Source organism: Capronia epimyces (genome assembly GCF_000585565.1).
Source record: "Capronia epimyces CBS 606.96 chromosome Unknown aczIQ-supercont1.1, whole genome shotgun sequence".
In the NCBI taxonomy this organism is placed as follows: Eukaryota; Fungi; Ascomycota; class Eurotiomycetes; order Chaetothyriales; family Herpotrichiellaceae; genus Capronia; species Capronia epimyces.
Genome location: NW_006912904.1, coordinates 1,170,864 through 1,184,580, shown reverse-complemented (window position 1 = coordinate 1,184,580; position 13,717 = coordinate 1,170,864). Strand labels below are relative to the sequence as shown.

The 13,717-nt window shown below is 52.5% G+C and overlaps 7 protein-coding genes across 7 annotated transcripts in view; 5 read left to right on the top strand and 2 right to left on the bottom strand.

Moving 5' to 3' along the window:
- The window catches only part of A1O3_00455 (uncharacterized protein), a gene marked incomplete at both ends in the record, with an annotated part of 2,354 nt that extends 828 nt beyond the window's left edge, over nucleotides 1-1,526 (top strand). Inside the window, one exon of the mRNA XM_007730605.1 lies at nucleotides 96-1,526. Coding sequence (XP_007728795.1) covers nucleotides 96-1,526 — 1,431 coding nt within the window. The remainder of the gene's footprint in view (nucleotides 1-95) is intronic.
- A 592-nt stretch (nucleotides 1,527-2,118) lies between these two features.
- A1O3_00454 (uncharacterized protein) lies at nucleotides 2,119-3,615 on the top strand (the record flags this gene model as incomplete). The annotated part of the gene is made up of 6 exons (XM_007730604.1): nucleotides 2,119-2,123; nucleotides 2,314-2,357; nucleotides 2,668-2,741; nucleotides 2,766-2,984; nucleotides 3,050-3,126; nucleotides 3,510-3,615. The coding sequence occupies 6 exons, from the start codon at nucleotides 2,119-2,121 to the stop codon at nucleotides 3,613-3,615; spliced, it is 525 nt and encodes a 174-aa protein (XP_007728794.1).
- A 741-nt stretch (nucleotides 3,616-4,356) lies between these two features.
- Nucleotides 4,357-5,371, bottom strand: A1O3_00453 (proteasome component PRE6; the record flags this gene model as incomplete). Its single annotated transcript, XM_007730603.1, has 3 exons — nucleotides 4,357-4,702; nucleotides 4,771-5,211; nucleotides 5,337-5,371. The coding sequence occupies 3 exons, from the start codon at nucleotides 5,369-5,371 to the stop codon at nucleotides 4,357-4,359; spliced, it is 822 nt and encodes a 273-aa protein (XP_007728793.1).
- A 1,473-nt stretch (nucleotides 5,372-6,844) lies between these two features.
- On the top strand, nucleotides 6,845-9,362 carry A1O3_00452 (uncharacterized protein; the record flags this gene model as incomplete). The annotated part of the gene is made up of 2 exons (XM_007730602.1): nucleotides 6,845-7,019; nucleotides 7,075-9,362. 2 exons carry the CDS (start codon nucleotides 6,845-6,847, stop codon nucleotides 9,360-9,362), a joined length of 2,463 nt encoding a protein of 820 aa, XP_007728792.1.
- Nucleotides 9,363-9,645: 283 nt separating this feature from the next.
- On the top strand, nucleotides 9,646-10,497 carry A1O3_00451 (NADH dehydrogenase (ubiquinone) Fe-S protein 6; the record flags this gene model as incomplete). Its single annotated transcript, XM_007730601.1, has 3 exons — nucleotides 9,646-10,014; nucleotides 10,070-10,237; nucleotides 10,303-10,497. 3 exons carry the CDS (start codon nucleotides 9,646-9,648, stop codon nucleotides 10,495-10,497), a joined length of 732 nt encoding a protein of 243 aa, XP_007728791.1.
- Nucleotides 10,498-11,436: 939 nt separating this feature from the next.
- A1O3_00450 (RalA-binding protein 1) lies at nucleotides 11,437-12,017 on the top strand (the record flags this gene model as incomplete). The annotated part of the gene is made up of 2 exons (XM_007730600.1): nucleotides 11,437-11,721; nucleotides 11,859-12,017. 2 exons carry the CDS (start codon nucleotides 11,437-11,439, stop codon nucleotides 12,015-12,017), a joined length of 444 nt encoding a protein of 147 aa, XP_007728790.1.
- Nucleotides 12,018-12,065: 48 nt separating this feature from the next.
- On the bottom strand, nucleotides 12,066-13,006 carry A1O3_00449 (uncharacterized protein; the record flags this gene model as incomplete). Its single annotated transcript, XM_007730599.1, has 2 exons — nucleotides 12,066-12,691; nucleotides 12,793-13,006. The coding sequence occupies 2 exons, from the start codon at nucleotides 13,004-13,006 to the stop codon at nucleotides 12,066-12,068; spliced, it is 840 nt and encodes a 279-aa protein (XP_007728789.1).
- Between the last annotated feature and the right edge of the window lie 711 nt (nucleotides 13,007-13,717).

Below are 13,717 nucleotides of genomic sequence, written 5' to 3'. Positions count from 1 at the left end.
CCCACGCACTCCCATTGCGCCGCTGTTCTTTTTGTCCAGGTCGACATCACCGTCCCCGCTATTCTCCCATCACTAAACATAGACCTTTAATCTAGGCGTACGGTGTGGGAAACGGACTCGGTGCAGCATTGGGCGGGTTTCTCTGCGATCACTTTGGCTGGCGTGCAGCCTTCTACTTGCAGCTTCCATTTATCTTTATCTTCGGCTTGCTCGCCTTCTGGTCATGTCCGGACGACCTGGGACCTAATCTCTCCCGAACTCAGGGCAAGACCATCCGGCAGGCATTCCAAAACTTCGACACTCTCGGAGCCATCGCCCTGTCCGTGACAGTCGCCTGCATAATCCTCGGGGTCAACCTCGGCGGCAACGTCTTTACCTGGGGCCACCCCCTAGTGGTGAGCAGCTTGGTTCTGTCCGCCGTCGCAGCGGTCTCTTTGTTTCTCGTCGAACGAAAAGCCCCATTGCCCATCCTCCCATTGAAGCTCGTCATGACTGTCCCCACGGGGAACCTCATGTGGTCCAACTTCTTTGGCGCCATCGCCTCCAATACCATTCTCTTCAATGTTCCGCTGTACCTGCAGGCGGTCCGGCAAACGTCGCCCACCGCATCCGGTCTGTTTTTGGTCTCGCCTCTGATCGGTGTCAGCGTCACGGCGGTCCTGGTGGGCTTTTACATCACCGCCACGCGCCGAATGAAGCCGCCCATGACGGTGGGGACGTTTTTCATGCTCGCCGGCTCCATTCTGGTGGCATGCCTCAGGGCCGACACGCCCATGTGGTCGGTTCCCCTTCTCATTCCGTTTTGCTCCATTGGACAAGGCTTCTTCTTCCCGGCCACCATCATTGCCGTTCTCGCGCTGCATGCCCAGGATGAGCAGGCCGTGGTGACGACGTCGCTAGGTCTGTTACGCAACATGGGTTCCATCATGGGCGTCGCCATCAGCAGCTGGATCCTGCAGAACGCACTGCTCGTCTACCTCCACCGCACCGTCACGGCCGCGGACGAGGCGACCAAGGAAGAAATCATCCGCACAGTGCGCGAGTCGGTTCGGTCCATCTCGACCTTAGACCCCTTGCATAAGGGACAGGTGATCGATGCCTACGCGCGGAGTCTGCGTCTGACCTTCAGCGCGGGCATTGTCTTCACTTTGCTGGCCATCTGTCTTGTATGGCCCATCCGTCTGCCGGGGCTTCAGAGACAAGAAGACGTCGACAGACAAACCCCGGGCGGCCTGTTTGCGCCTATCGAGGAAGAAGGTCTCGTTTATGTTGACGAGGCTGAAGACGAGGACAGTGAAGACAGTGACCGCGACGACGACGAATCCGGAGACAGGGACGATGACGTGGACGATGAGGCTGAAGATCAGACGGACGGGGGTTCTCTGGGAGTCACACGGACCATGTCGTCCCTTCACCGTACAGCCACGAACCGGAGCTCCCGCGCGACCGGGTCGTCGGCCAGAACGATAGTCAGAGCGAGGGCGCGCGATTCGGAGAGACGGCCGAGTTTCGACATGAGTTTCTAGCAGAGACTTGGTTGGCCACAGAACCGCCTAGCCTACAGCCATATACGGGAAATATCAATGAAATAGAAATACAAATAGCCATAGTTATGACCATAATGAAGGAATCCGATCTAGGTATTTTATGTACTCCGTAATTTCGTTGAATACCTCTACCTCTCTGTACAGGGACTACTGTCGTACACGAGTCATTTTACAAACACGTGATCGGTTCCATGACTCACTCGATATAAAACCACAACTCCTGACTTGAACGAACGACCAAGCACGAAGTAGATTAATTACTCTGTACTCTCAGAGGTACGGACACTACCACCAATATCACCAGGGTTCTCGACGCGTAGAAATCCTCCCTGAGTCCCTCGCCTATATCTAAGATATTGTCTGTCACCGACCTCGAGTCTCTTTCCAGCATCAAATCCGTTGAACGCCCGGTCTGAGCTACGAACGAGCAAGGACCGCAGTGCAGTGCAGTGAAGAGAAGAGAGGGTGTGGCCTGGCAAGACAAACCACGGACCCCATCATTTTGGCGTCGCCGTGGTTCTAACACTGAACTAAATCCCATCAAATCAAATCAAATCCGATCCGATCCAACATGTGGTAAGTTATACGTACCCCTTCCTGTCCTGTCCTTCCTGTCCTGTCCTGTCCTGTTCTATCCTGTCCTATCCCACTGCCTTGAATGCTCAGCGGCCCCCCTTCAGCACAGAACTTGAATTGGAACTGGATTGGGAATCGGAATCGAATCGGAATGAGAATGAGAATGCTGACTTTCCAACCATCGAACCAGTAAACATATTCTGAATGCCCAAGTGTCGATACGATCACCCTGCTGTAAGATTTTAGCCTCCTATCTGTCTACCTGTGTTTCTGGTTATCTGGCTGCTTACTCCTATCTACTCGGGCCCCTATTCCTATCTACTCGGCTCCCTATTCCTATCTACTTCTACCCGTGGCCAAGCCTATGTCCACGCCCACGACGGTTCAGGGTTCTGGCTTTTTGGCTATCTGGCTCTCTACTCCTACCCACGCCCACGCCACGCCCACGACGGTTCAGGGTTCTGGCGTCTCGATTCTCGTCCTACATTCTATGCTTTACATTTATTGCGCTTGGCTAACTGCGTGGATCACCATCGTTGAACAGGTCGGAAATGGTTCGACTGTGCAGAGTGTCATGCCGAGCAGGAAGATCATCCTCTCATGCAGAGTTTCGACATGGTAAGCCTGACCACCCCTACGTAGAGGCTGAGATGCCCGTACCCGAACACATCCCAACCCAACCCAGAAGCTGAGATGAACCCGAACCCGAAACCAAACCCAGCCCAACCCAGCCATGGACTTGGACATGGTTATGGGTATGGATATGGATATGGACCTGCAGAACCAAAGTCCCAGCAGCCAGACATCTATGAGAGGGCCAAGGCGAGGGCGAGGGTTCAAGCAACCATGTTGAAGTTTGAAGTTTGACATTTGAATTCTGATGTTTGATGTTTGATATTTGACGCTTTGGCTACCTTGCTGACAAGCCGCGGCTGGCGCAGACGTTCATCTGCAAAAAGTGCAGAAAGGCATTCCGGAAGAACACGAAGGATTGGGACGAGAGGTGAGCATGAGGCACCAGATTGCCGTGTTGTTTGAGACTATCAATCCTTTTCCTTCCCTCCCTTCCCTTCCCTCCTTTCCCTTCGCTATCGAGAATCTTGTGACTACTCTTTTCCTCCGATACTATCCCCCAAGTTAGAGATCACGAAATCTACTACGCCCCCTTCTCCCCCCTCTCTCCCTCTCCGTCTCTCTCCCCCTCTCCCTCTCTTTCTCTCACTCACCCTATCTATCCAAGACTCTCGGGATCTCTCCTCGATCGACTAAGGTCTTGGAGAGATACCCGTCTAACTAATTGATTAACTTTCTTGACTTGACCAATACATTGTATTGAATACATGCCATGAATACTATACTGAATACTGATGATTGACTACCATCCAGTGACGAGTACTGCCCCAACTGCGACAATCACTTCGTCATCGAGGCCGCAACGCCCAAGGCCGCCTTGAAGGTGGAGAGCGATGATGTCCGCGTGGATGCCCGGTAAGCTACCTACCTACCTTAAGCTAAGCTGGCTGGCTGGCTGCCTACTATACCATACCATACCATCCCGTTTATAAACCCCCAATCCCAATCCCAATCCCACAAACACGAAGCGAGAGCGAATGCGAGACCAAGACCAAGACCAAGACCAAGAAACCCAACAAGAACCAAGAACCAAGAACCAAGAACCAAGAACCAAGTACCGAAACACCTACTAATCAAGCGCTGCGTGTGCATGCAGAATGCTCAAGGATGACCGCGTCGCACAGCCCGAGAAGCAGTCGATATTCGACATCAAGGACTGGACGGGCAAGCTGGGTTGAATTGAATGGAGATAAGATCACCCTGAGGCCAAAACCGAGTCTACCGAGGTTGAGTTGTGTCGACGAGACCCTGGTAACCCGACCACGAGACACACACAAACACACACACACACACACACACACACACACACACACACACACACACACACACACACACAGTCGGTGTTCTTCTACTGGACGGGTCTGAGCGCCCACATTGTTCTATTCAATCAATTGATGACGCGCTGTCGCTGTTGCTGTCGGGCGTGGCGTGGGGTTTCAACCCACCAAACTACGCAATGTAATCTGTGTGCGAGTACGACCAATAACAAAAATAAAAATCATGGAACAGAACTGAATGGAGTCCCCATGTCGATTTATTCACCACCTAAACTCCGGTCGCTAATGCTAATGCAGACGACAAGTTAAAGGGTGTCGAATGCTCAGATATCTCCACTACCTTCGCCCTCGCCTTCAGCTAGTGGTCGCGTCGGCAGTGATGCTGTACCCGAGGCGCCCCCTCTTCCTGGCTTCTTCCTGGCTTGTTCTTCCTGCTTTTCGGCCTCGATAGTTTTGACGTATTGCTCGATTTGCTCGGCCGGGAGCATTTCAATCGCCTTTCCCGGCGCCATGATGGCAATCTCGATGTTCTTGGCCCCCGTTTGCACCACCTCCAAAAGTGATTTGACCGTCAAGGAAATGGTGGTTTCCCGATCCATGTCATCCTTGTGGTGGCGTTCGAGGAACTCTCGCACCGTCTTGCTAGATCTTCCAATGGCGTTTGCTTTCCTAGTTCAAGTCAGTCTCGACCACAACCACGCGCCCCCTGTAACCCAGTAGAAAGTAGAAGGTCCTACCATGCAGAGTAGATGCCCGAAGGCTCTGTCTGATACAGCTTCGGCTCCTGGCTGCCCTTGTCGAATCCAATGATGAGAGTGCTGATACCGAACGGTCTCACGCCGCCACTTTGGGTATATCTTTGCTGCACGCCGGCGATATATTTGGTGATGTATTCAATTGTGACGGGATCCTCCACCGTGAGTCGATGCGACTGAGCCTCCACCCTGGCCTTGTCGACCAATATGCGAGCATCGGCGTTGAGGCCGGCAAAGGCAAGGCATACGTGACGGTCGACCAGGCCGATTTTGGACGGTGTGATTCGCGTGTCTTGGAGCTTCATGGCCGATTTCTTTTCACATCCCAACACTACAATGTCCTTCCCCTTGACGCCGACCGCACAAGTCCCTCGTTTGACTGCTTCGAGAGCATATTCGACTTGAAAGACGTGGCCGTCAGGACTGTCATGCGTAATTGTTAGTCAGAGTAACTTGAACAGGGTCCGCCTGTTGGCCGTGTATGTGTAGTACCTGAAGACTGCGCCGAGTTAGCTATGGTTGGAGAAGACTGCGGTGTCTGGGTTAACTTGCCTGATAGTGCACGGTCGTAACCTGAAGCCATGATTGAAACCACTCAGTGCCACACAATTAAGGACGATGCAAGAGATATCCTCGGTCGGCCGCTGTGATGGGTGGTGTTTGTGTTGGTGAGAACTACCTATTATTATGGCGAGAGAGGTTGGAGATGCTTCGATCGCTCTACCACTGCCACTGTGAGTGTTACGCGGTAGCCGCGTGCCTGCTCTCTAATGCCAAGTGTGGTCAACTATCCTTTGGGACGGGGGTGACGCCGCCCTAAGTTCAGCGTTAGATACAGGTTTAGGTAAGCAAGAGCAACACACTCCATAACCCTAACCCTAACCCTATAGCATCAAGTTGTCTAAGATTGAAATCGTTCGCCCGATGCGTCTGAGAGCATGGCTGAGTTTCAATAATGTATCGTTCATGGGTGCTGTGGCTTGAGGTAGCGCCCCGCTTAGATCGGGATGGTCAGGTTCTCTTCCAATATCCTAAATGCGCTTACCCCCACGGTTGAATGGTTTTCACTCATCACCTATAGTCATCCCGTCCAGATTTCGAAGGTTATGAGCTCAGCGGCCACGAAGAGATGTCTGACCTCAAGCTTAAGCCTGTGCACTACTCGCGATTGAGGGCGCACAGCCGGTCAATTAATCGAGTACGCCTCCAGAACCGGAGGACACTTGCCTACTCCCTCAACCTATGGAGAGTTAGGGTTGTCCCATTGGCGTGCCCTGCCACCACCATTCTGGCGCAGGATGAAGGTTTCCGCGGCTGAGAATCGTCGCTTTTTGTGACTGGTTCGGCACAGAGTACCCATGCATGTGCTTGAAAGTCGACTGTGTACCGATGGCCGATCAGAATGACAGCACGCGAACAAACGAACGAAAACACAGCCCCTTAGGCGATGAAACGGAAGTTTCCACGACTGCGACAAACTCCCCTTCTACCTTTCAACGAATCTCTCCAGAATGAGTGACTCATATCACATTTCTGAGCTGCAGATTCCATGGTTGCAATCATCATCGCCCGCTATCGAACGTCCGATAAGTATGGAAGTTGCGAAGGGAAAGGAGACCCTGTTACGGACAGTGTTTCAACGAATCCATACGGCCAAGCATTAAATTCCTCGGCGTAGGACCATTTCTTGTCTGTTCTCTGCTCTCTGCGCTGCTTGGCTCTCATGATTGGTGCCCATGTGCCGAATATGAACATGCAACGGCCTTCAAATTTCAACTTGGATTTCGAAAATCCTGCTCAAGGTAATTTGTATGCGGTAAGTCTGGGGCCAAAACGGTGGCTGTGTAAATGTTACAGGGGTCTCGTCGGACAAGGCATACTGCGAGGCGGGGAAGGCTGAGTCCGGCCTCTACAAACATTCACAACTACTCTACCGATGAAGCCGGAAAATCTTGAAGATCTTGGTGTCGACTACCGAGTATCCTAACCTACGATCTTGCCTTTCCTGGTAGGAGCCCCTTCTCTCACTACCACTGGCTCTCAGAGCCCTTGCACGATGATGAGCAACTGTGGCAGCAAGCTCCGGGACCGAGAATACGAAGAAGCACAGAAATTTGAACATGCGCCCCCAGATGGGCCGGGTGACATCGATGATGATGACTTTTGGATTGGCCCCGACCGTCGCTGGGAGGAGCAACCTGTAGAGCAGCTTATCACGTACATGGGAAACGGTACGACCAGGCCCACTCATCATAAGCTCTCCAGGCCTGCTAAGATAACCTCCAGTTGAGAACTACTATTTCTATGGGCAAGGTCAAGATCTTGTTGACCGTGACCTCTCGGCACTGACTGCTGACGGCGACTCGTTCCCGGATCTACTGCCAAATAGACCCAATCTGGCAGTTCGAGAGCCAGGACCAGATGTCAGCGATGCATCGCTACCATTGATACCATCCTATCTCCACTCTTCTGGGATTCTTCAAGAGAGAAGCATGGGAGGAAATGATGCGACAATCGGCTTGTACCAAGCGCTACCTTCAGATGAGCATATAAGACTGCTCGAAATTGTCCCAGGTGACTGCGAGCAGATCGAGTGCCGGTTACATGTGGTAGCATTGGCAGAAGCAAAAGATACATTTGAAGCTCTCTCGTACTCCTGGGATTGTGGCACTCCAGAGTATTCGGACACAGTCAGAACTCATTTGATCATATGTAACGGGTTTGGAACAGTGGTCAGGCATAACCTCTACAGTGCTCTGAAGAAGATGCGCAGGAAGTCCGCCTCCAGGATGGTCTGGGCCGATGCGCTCAGTATCAACCAGGCCGACCTTGTCGAGAGAAGCCACCAGGTCACGTTGATGAATTCGATCTTCAAGTCTGCATACCGTGTGTACATCTGGCTCGGGGAAAATGGAGCAAACGACAATGGAGACAACATGCCCCCCTCGACAGTTAGGCTACCTCACCGAGCATTCTCAGACGTATGCCGTATTGTCAATGCCTGGAGAAAGCTGGCTGGCCTCGTGGACCAAGTTCCAATCGCAAAATGTACGCCGCAGCTACCCACCCAAAGGTCTGACAGCGAGATAGACAAGCCTCTTCGAGCCAGTTGGTCTGAGTGGTGCGATGTTCTGACGCTGTTCAGATGCCGTTGGTTCCATCGACTCTGGGTCATTCAAGAAGCCGCTGTGGCTCGCTCAGCTCTGGTGGCCTGGGGCGATTGCGAGATAGCTTGGGAGTGGGTCGGGCTGGCAGCAGCTATTCTCCGGACAAACTATGGGAGGTTAAGAAGGGAAACGAGCGCACTGAGCGCACATGAAGCCGAGAGCAGAGCCGTGCCTACCGGTGTGCTGAATGCATACTTCATGTACCGGGTCTCCGAGTCTCAACGCTATTTCACTCCCTTGCGCTTCTCGCTTTCCCAGCTGCTCAGCCTGACGCGGCAATTCGACTGTCAGGACGATCGGGATCGAGTATACGGACTCCTGGGCATACCAATGACCGACAATGCTTCGAAAAATATTGTTCCAGACTACAACAAGTCCAGCACCGAGGTCTACATTGAGCTGGCTCAGGAGATCATCCGTCATTCTCTGTCTCTCAATCTCTTGTCGAGCGTTCAACGACATTACACCAGCTTCTGGGACCACTACTACCAGCCGCGAGAACAAGATTTTGACGAAAACGCACCATCGTGGGTACCCCAATGGCACGTCGTGTTTGCCCAAACTCTGGCCCTGTTGAGTCCGCATCCAAGCTTTGCCGCTTCGGCGCGAGAACCTGTGAAGGTCCGATCCTGCGCTGAAAGTACTAAGCTCACGCTTCGCGGAGTAATATTGGATCGAATTTCAGCATTTGAGCGGTCCAATTTCAGAGATTTCTGGCGAGGTGAACGCCCGAGCGAGTTCTGGGGCCGCCATAGGGTGGTAGAGAGTTTGGAAACTATTCTAAAGGAGGCTTCCTTGACGAAGAGGAAGATAGAAGGTATTGCAATGACCATTACCGGCGGCAAAAACTGGTACGGACTCCCGGTACAGGATTTATCTATCCACCTGGCGGACTTTGCCAAGTGCCTCCTGAAAGAAGGGCTTGTCTGGTCACTCAAGATGACGGCATTTGGATCATCATATGCAGACAGCAGCAACGACTGGGAGACCATCCGTTCGGACGATTCAGACAAAGAATTGGCACCCAGATGGATCAAACCCGGCGACCTTAGCATTGGTTCAGCATCAACGTCATCTTCGGATATTGTGACCTTAGAAGTGCTGGAGGAGCTTTCTCGGGGTGGCAATGCCGACCGTTTCTTGGACGCCACGGCGACGACCTGTGTAAGACGTGCCCGGTTCACAACAGGGTCTGGTTTGATCGGAGTAGGACCAGAGGCCTTGGTTGTAAACGACCTTGTTTGCGTCCTGTACGGGGGCGATGTGCCATTCATCATCAGGCCGAAGGGGACAGCTTTTGAACTGATTGGAGAGTGCTATATCAGAGATCTCATGCATGGAGAGGCAGTAGAAATGCTTGCCCGGCCAGGCTGCGAGATTGAGGAAACGTGGATCGAGCTTGTATGACCAGAGAACATCATCGGTATAGAGAACTGGGTCATCTCGAGCTTTCCGTTGGGTACCCAAGTTTGATACGAAGTACTCCGGACTCCGGACATAGATCCGGATCCCAAGGCTGTACAGATGCAGGAGCGTAGTGTATGCTCCACCGTATTAAAACCACGTGATCTTCTCTCACATTTCAATTCAGCCTCCCCGATTGGCCGACGTGCCTGAGCTTCAGGACCTCATCTCGAACATCAACATTTCCCAATACCTCGTAGTAACCAGCAACCACAAGTCACCCGCCATGGCCTCCCTAGTGTCTTCCGTGCGGACGCGGGTCCCTAGGGTTGCCGCATATGCGCTCCGAACATCCTCGAGGTCTCTATCCGCCTCCACCCATCTCCTGCGACAAGGCCCCGGAACCGGCGAGAACTTCGAGCAAGCCAATGACCCCACGCCACGAAAGCTGACTCCCAATGTCTCCAAGACGAATGAGACACCGGTCGATGCAGTGGGCAGCCAGGACGCGCCACTACAAGAGCTGGCCGAAGCCGCGGAACAACAGAGACAACTGCAGGCCCCCAACAGAGCAAAGCCATGGTCAAGAAGCCAGCAGCCCAGGGAGCTTGCAATGACAGGACCCAGATTCGAACAGACTATCTTCGAACTTCAGGTGCGCCCTCCGTTTGATGAGTTGATGGGAAGTCGGTACTAAGACAGCAATACAGCCGCAACCGTACGCCGCGATTGATCTGATCCACAAGCAACCTGTGCGATGGGTCGACGGGAGGAGCGTTGCCTGCGATGGTGGTGGAGGTCCGCTGGGCCATCCCAGGATCTTCATCAACGTGGACAAGCCGGAGATTTGTTGGTGCACATACTGCGGGCTCCCATATGTAAGACGGCCTCGACCTCGATCTCGACAGGTGTCGTTCAGAGGAAGCTGACCTTAGTTTTCCAGGCCAAAAAGGAGCACAAGAAGCATCTCGAATCGTTACCGTCGACCTCGTATCCTCTTGCACCGAAAGGCGATGCTGCGGAGGTCAACCTGCCAACCACGCCTACTATGAAGGGTGAAGTGCAGGGTCATTATGCACACTTGAAGGGCGAGCACGAGGCAGAGGCTGTTGACAATCAACCGTTGCAGCAGAGATGACGGACCCAAAAGATATTGAATGTACATATTCCGGTTTCGATTCAGTTCAGCGGGGCTGACGGCCGGTCTCGTCCAGGAGGAGTTGTTGTTCCTCGCGCTGTGGCCGTACACCGTGGATTAAACTACGCAAGGGAGCATAATCCATGATATTGAATTGCAATTGCTGCGTCCTGCAGCTAGACACAGCAAGACTGGTGAATGATTCTCTTAGAAGATACCACACCCGCAGCCTGACCGCCCACTGAATGAGTGAACTGTAGCATTTGCAGCAGTCCGTGACACCAGCACCAACAGTACCAGTCCAAACCTTGTAGTATATACTTTGCCTAGGAGGCTATATCACGACTGGTTGGAAACAAGGTTGAATATTCCTGTTGGAGAGATCAAAGATGCCGCTCGCAAGACGAGAAGGAATAGGCAGATCACCAGGAATAGTATCCAGCAACATCAGTTGTAAAACCCCGATGCGCATGCAAGACTACTCTCCCAACATTGACTACTAATCAGAGGCCTTTCCATAATTGCCCACAGAACTCCGTAACGGTAGCATCTCACAACTCGAAGTGCAAGGCTGCTGTGCATATGGCGAGTACTGTGGGTTGGGTGAGAATGACGTAGCCCAGATGGTGATGTTTCTCGAAAGCGTCTTCTCGCAACTCACCCACTGCACTCGACATTATTTTCCATTAAATGCCTACGACCAGCATCACTCAATCCCAACACTTCACCGTCTTCTGCGTCTTTATTCTCCTCATCGCCTTCTTTCCTGGAGCGCCCCAATTCCTCCTCTCGCTGCCTTTCAGGGTAATCTTTCCGGCGAAATCGACATCGACATCGACATCGACAACCAACCCTTCTCCCCTCATCGATTGTCCCACCGGGTGTATCTCCCTCGCCACCCTCTCGAGCCTGCACTGCTCCTGCTGGACCGCCGGAAACATGTCTACTTCCTCGTGGTTTCAGAAGAGCTTCACTCTGCCGGCCAAGTCTCGAGGCTCCTACCTCATCACCGACCATGTCGTTTCCTCGTTACCGGAATTGAAAGAGTACAAGGTCGGCCTGCTCAACCTCTTCATCCAACATACGTCGTGCGCGCTGTCGTTGAATGAGAATTGGGATAGTGATGTCCGAGAAGATATGAGTGATGCGTTGGATCGCATCGCCCCAGAAGATCGGAAGGGAAACCTTTACAGACATTCTGCCGAGGGTTTGGATGATATGCCGGTAAGTTGAAGTCTGGAGTTGTAGAAAAGTCCCGAGTTGTTGAGGAGTCTGGAGTCTTCGAATCTTCCCAATTTGAATGTCTAAAGTTGTCAAAGCATCCCAATCTGTCGAAACATATCCGCTGACGAGTCATCCAGGCACACATCAAATCGGCGTTGATTGGTGCAAGTATCACAATTCCCATCAGTGACGGCGCGTTGAACACGGGCACCTGGCAAGGAATTTGGTATCTGGAATTTCGGGCATCAAAGCACTCGAGAAAAGTGGTAGCAACCATCCAAGGCGAGAAACGATGATGGCGCCGCTGCTGCCGGTTGAATTGAATCTATTCAGACACTATCTCTTTATTGTCCTTGCGGTTTCTTTTGCCTCCACAACAACCATGCCAACACTATTAATCCCTTCACGCCTGTTGCTATCCACAACGCTCCCCCAAAGCCGACATCCGTCTTGATCAGGGCGCCGCCTATCGTTGCACCAATGAAAAGAGCCACTGCACTCACGGCGCGTCTGTTTCGGTCGGGATCCTCAAATAGTCCCGCCGTGAGCAGATGGGGATCACTCATCAGGTCACAATATAAGCTGGTCAATACCACGGTGGGCATGGAATTGTATTTCAAGATGCGACTGGCCACGATCTGCCCGGCACTCTGGAATGCCAACAAGGCGATGGGACACAATTCGACCCAGGCAAAGCTGCCTCTGCCAGTCTGCCCGATGGTGAGCTTCTTCGTCTTTGGCACCACACCCGTGGAGATCAAGATGCAAGTGATGACCATAAACATGGTCTGAATCAGGAATGAGGACAGTACAACCCATCTTTTTAGTGCACCAAGGTAGCGATGATATCGAGAAAAGAAAAATGCGCCCAGACAGAAGGCCAAGATGGCTACTAGAGATTTGACCCAGGTGTGCTTTGGAACATCGGAAGGCAGATCGCTGACTCCCAGACCGGCGAAGATAGTGTTTCCTGGGCGTCAATTCAATCAGTCTCGGTTCTAGCTGGCCAGAGGTCTCCATGACAGTGCCTGATGTATTCGGAAGCGCTTCACGTTCTGGTGCGGTACTTACCGGTCTGCATGCTGACGAAGCAAGTATAAGTGCTGAAGACGACGCTGTCTACAATGCCCGAGACGAAGAAACAGGCCACGAGAATGGTGTCGGCCCAGCGCGGATCGATCTCAGCCGTGAACCGAGCCATCGTCCTCGTGGACCAAGGGATTGTCGAAGTTGGCAGATCGGTCACGGTGACATCCTTGTCTGGGATGGATTGAGGTGTGTCCATGGAGTGAATCGAGCGGGGTGAATCTGTGTGGAGCAAGATAAACTATAGTGTAGTGTCGTGTCGTGTCTCGTCTGTCGTCTGTGATGGAGGACGTTGTGTGTGTGTCGTGTGTCGCGTCAAAGCGAGGAGTGGGAAATTGAGGTTGAAGATGGAGATTGCGCCAGGCACTCACCTCTTGCATATGTACCTATGTATCAAGATGAAAGGACGATCTGGACACGGCCTACCTGTCAATCGCGCCATTTTCTGTGGATATCATGACTGATATCGATTCAGCCTTTCCTTTTGCCATCGTAAAGGCTGGGGCCCCTTCCATCATCTCATCAGAGTTTTCGGAATAGTAAGTGGTCATCTAGTAGTAGCGCAGCCTCAGGACAGGGAAAGACGAGAGATTGACACGCCTAAAGACATGCTCGGGAAAACGATTATCCAGGGGCTTTTTTCTCGACGACTGGCGCACGACATGATGTGCCTGATTCCACCCACTGTCACTTCCACCGCCTGCGCTTTGTTCTTCTATGCGCAACAACATTTTCCCTTTCCCCCCAGTCACTAACGACCACCGCAACCGCAACCGCTGTCGACAGATCCGATCGGCCCACAGTGCATCTGCCTTCTTCTGGATTGAGATCTGATCTCAGGCAACAGACGGCTGGCTTGGGACTGACTTGATTGTGGCCGCTTGTCCATCTAGACACCCGTTATCCCGGC